This window comes from Trichechus manatus, unplaced genomic scaffold, assembly GCF_000243295.1.
Source record: "Trichechus manatus latirostris isolate Lorelei unplaced genomic scaffold, TriManLat1.0 scaffold00214, whole genome shotgun sequence".
NCBI lineage: Eukaryota > Metazoa > Chordata > Mammalia > Sirenia > Trichechidae > Trichechus > Trichechus manatus.
In genome coordinates, this window is record NW_004444150.1 from 1970977 (window position 1) to 1975254 (window position 4278).

Genomic DNA, 4278 nt, shown 5'->3' on the forward strand with positions numbered 1-4278 from the left:
GGCTTCCATCTGCCAATGGCCCGGGCACTGTCATGAAGACCCAGACTTCTGGCCTGTGTTGGTGGGAAGGTTTGGGATCCCCGCGCCGGCCCTAAAGGAAGCCAGTTTCATGTAGAAAGTTCATCTCATGTTACTACAAACAAGCAGCCCCCTTGGAGTCCAGGCGGAGAAAATAAACTCAAACTCTGCGTCAAAGAGACGCGCCAAGTGTCCAGCTGGGGCGCTGCTCTGCCCTGTGGGCTTAAAGAGCCACAGACCAGCACTGCCCCACCTGGGTGTGAGTGGGGCTGCCACACCCCTCACAGGCAAGCAGGGACACGTCAGCCTGCCTGGCCAATCACAGTGTGATGCCTCGCTGCCCCTGGTGATTGCTTCAGGAACGGACACTAACCAGGCCAGGTCAGTGAAGCTCCACCCTGGGGCTTTTTCCTTTGGGCAAGAGAAGTCCTCTTTGTCTGCCCACCAGGCACACAGACACGAACCGGGAGCTTCAGGCAGCCATCTCCGCCCCGGCGTGGGCATGGGGAGTGCCCGTCTGAGAATGAGAGCCCAGGACGCAGAGGCAGATTCGGCAGATTCCTGCCAAACTGTCTGAGCTCCTGGATCAAGCTGTGCCTGAAGCCCTTCATCCACACAAGCCCATAAATTCACCTTTATACTTCTGCCAGTATGTTAGATTTCTGACACTTACTGAAAAGTCAGGGCTGGTTGCTGGGTACAGCGGCCAGGTGAGCACAGGCTCACCCCTTGGCTCTTTGGTGTCATTGCTAATAAGTGGGCTCCTGACTGGGGTCCCAGAACTGGGGGGTCGGCCTACCTTTAACACATGCCTAGTACTCACTCAAGAGGAAAGTTCCACTTTTTCAACAAGGGTGGGAGATCTGGAGGTGAGAAAGACCCGAGGCTGGTTCCCCTTCACCGGCTTCTGGGGAATCCCACAGGCAGCGACAGCTCCAGGGCCTCAGGGCCACCATCAGCGAGGGTGGGTCCAGGATAGCCGTGCAGCCGCCCTGCTCACCCAGGCACGCCTTATCAAGAGGCCCCAGGAGGGGCCCCCAGAAGGGGGGCAGATGCCAGGGCCGGGTGGTGACTGCCGTGTGCTGGGCCAGGGAGGTGCAAAGGGAGCCCCAGAGTGCCCCCAGGGAGGAGCCAGGATGGGGGAGACTTCACCCTGGGCCAGGCTCTGAAAGAGACCCCGGGGAGGGAGGGAAGGTGGCAAGGTTCCTCTCCATCACCAGCATGTCCCCCAGCCCACGTTCTCTGGGAAGGTGCCATATACCCCTTCTGCAAAGTTTTGGGGTTCCTGCTCCAGCAATGCCATTTTTACAACCAGTCTTGCTGCGCTCCTTCTACCAACTAAACCAAGAGACCAGAAACCCTGGGGCTGGGAATCTCCTGTTTCTGCATGGAAACCGGGCGGGGGTGTGGGGCAGAGCAGGGCAGTGTAAGCACCTGCAATGCTTCTCCCAGAGCCACAGCCCAGGGACCCAGCACGCTGCCGCCGGCCGGGCCCGCCTCCCTCCCGGACAGGGCTGCTCCCTCTCACGGCCCCTCTGATCCCTCCAGTGGCTCTTGGCTCCAGCCAGAGTCCAGCCCCCACCCAGGTGGTGGTCCCTCACGCATCTGTGCCCCCCGCCGTGCCCCCACAAAGCCCTCCCAGATGCTTGTCAGCTGGACGTCAGACACAGCGCCTACTTCAGATAGCTGGAAAGCTTCATGGCGCAGCCCCAGGCCTGGGCCCTGCCAGCAGGCACAGCCGGCCGTGCTGCCGCCAGCTCACCTGCTGGACGGGACGTGACACCGAGCCCTGGCTCATCTCTGAGATGCGACGCCAAGACGGGCGGTGGCCCAGGAAGGGAGCGAGGACCACGCGGGGCTCTGGGATTCCCATCATAACAAGCCTGCGAAGCTCTTCCCAGACCCACAGGCCTGGGGACCTGTTTTCTCCATTGCCGCAGGGCAGAGCTGTTTGCCAGCAGCCTGGTGGACATCTTTATAGGCCTTTACAACAAGCGGAAGAAGCTGCCAGCCCCTTCCCAGGCCCTGTGCCACCCCTCCCGCTGGTCAGGGGCTTCCTGTGCCAGAGCTAGAAAAAGGTTTTGAAGTTTGAAGAAGGTGTAGGAAGGGCCCGCGGGGGCATCTACCAGGCCCAGGTGTTCCGTGAGCTTCCCGCCCCATGGACACCGAGCCCTCCACTCCGACAGAGATTTCTTGAGAAAGCCAGAGCCTCGGTTTCTCTACCAGGGCAAAAAGGTAACTGGGAAACAGCACCGGCTTTGGGGACAGCTGGGTGGGGGTTTGAAAGCCCCACCTGCCGGGGAAGATCTTGGCATGTCCAGGGAGAGAAGCCAGGAGGAAGAGCACTCCGAGCGTGCTTTCCAGCCCTTCGTCTGCGCACTACAAACACTGCCCCTTCTTTCTTCCCTCCCCTCCTCAATGCTGAGCAGGGAGAACATCGCCATCCGTTCCCTCAAGCCTCTCCGTGGGTCTCGGCTGCCCAGGGGAGACAGAAATGGAACAGACAGTGTGGTCTTGGCACCCAAGTAGGGTGTCTGAGCTGTTGAATGTAACAGCTGCATTAGATTTGCCTACAGGTTCCCCGGAAGGCCGTCTCCAAAGCCTCATGAACAAAGCTTTGAGCTTCCAGGTCACCTGGCCATGACCTGGCTCAGCCATGACGCCCCATGTGACGGGATCAAAGAGACCCAGAAGAGGTGCAGCAGTGTGCCCCAGGCCCTGGCTCCCTCAAGTTTCAGCCCGCCCTCCTCCAACACGTCTTCCTGTGCTACAGCGTGGAAAGCTGAAATCAACTCCCCAGACGCTCACCAGGAAGGTTCAGGATGCAAATCAGATTCCACCAGTCAGGAGATGGAGGCCTCCTTCCCTCCAGCAGTGATCCATGCTGGTGGCAGGGTCTCAGGTCACAAGCTGGGGAAGCAGTCGCAGGCGACCCACATCCCAGGGCCTGGGGCCAGCTTCCTGGGGACCTGGAAGTCTGCACGGCAGCCTCCCTGCGGCTGTGTGGCCTTGAACATAAGCTTCGAACGAGGCCTTTTGATCCCCAGCCCTCCAGTTTTTCCAAAGACTGTGTAAGCACCTCCTTCCCTGTATTCAAACCCTCTCCTCATAGCCAGCTCAATGTCTGCCTGCACCCGAGCCCTGCCTGGCACGAGGAGCTGCCCGCTAGTCACCAGCACAAGCCGCTGAGTCCCAGTCTCTGTGACAGGAACATTCACTCCAGGCTCCGCCCGGTCAGGACTCCAAGGACAGCTTTGTGGCGATGACACCTTCCACACTAGCCCAAGGAAGGCCCCCAGCCACAGCCCGCAGCTGACCAGTTAGACAAGCTGAACTCTGCCTGCCATCACTTCCACTTGTCACCAGAAACACTTGTCATTAAAGCACCAGCATCCTTGGGCCCATTTTAATGTCAAGGTGACAGATATTACATCTGCACACCCATAAAGGGATGGGCAAAGGAGAGGTCAGTTTTAAGGAATAAAGGAAGCAATAGAGAAAGAATTTGAAACGTCCGAGGTGCCATGGGCCACAGATGGCAGCATGAAGACATTGGAAAGAAACACAGGTGTGAAAATGCTGGCATATTGGAGGGGCACAAATATAGACATGTGGATGGATGGATAGATGGACAGATGGATACTAGAATGGATGAAGAGATGATAGGGTGGATGATAGGGTGGGCAGATGGATGGATGGATGGTTGGATGGATGGATGGATGGATGGATGGATACTAGAATGGATGGACAGATGATAGGGTCGCTGAATGAGTGAATGGATGAATGGGTGGAGGAAGGGAGGGAGGGAAGAATGGAGGGACGGAGGGAGGGAGGGAAGGATGGATGGATGGATGGATGGATACTAGAATGGATGGATAGATGATAGGGTGGATGATAGGGTGGATGGACGGATGGATGGATGCATGGATGCATGGATGCATGGATGCCTGCACAGATGAATGGATGAATGGATAATCGGATGGATGATAGGGTAGATGACAAGGTAGATGGACAGATGGTTGGATGGATAGGCGGATGAATGAATGGATGATAGTATGGAGAGCAGGATAGATGGATATATGGACGAATGCATGGATGGATGGACAACCGAATGGATGGATGGGTGATAGAGTAGATGACAAAATAGATGGATGGATGGTTGGATGGGTGGATGGATGGAAGATAGGATGGATGGCAGGATAGATGGATATATGGATGAATGCATGGATGGATGACAGGATAGACTGGACAGCAAAATGG

At 57.2% G+C, this 4278-nt stretch overlaps 1 protein-coding gene across 1 annotated transcript in view; it reads right to left on the reverse strand.

The window, feature by feature from the left end:
• COL5A1 (collagen type V alpha 1 chain) overlaps positions 1 to 1891 on the reverse strand; it is a 149024-nt gene extending 147133 nt beyond the window's left edge. Inside the window, exons 1-3 of the mRNA XM_023742655.1 lie at positions 1781 to 1891; positions 920 to 1100; positions 483 to 535 (exon numbers count right to left, since the gene is read on the reverse strand). Of these exons, the coding sequence (XP_023598423.1) occupies positions 483 to 535; positions 920 to 1100; positions 1781 to 1891 (345 nt within the window). The remainder of the gene's footprint in view (positions 1 to 482; positions 536 to 919; positions 1101 to 1780) is intronic.
• Positions 1892 to 4278: the final 2387 nt, after the last annotated feature.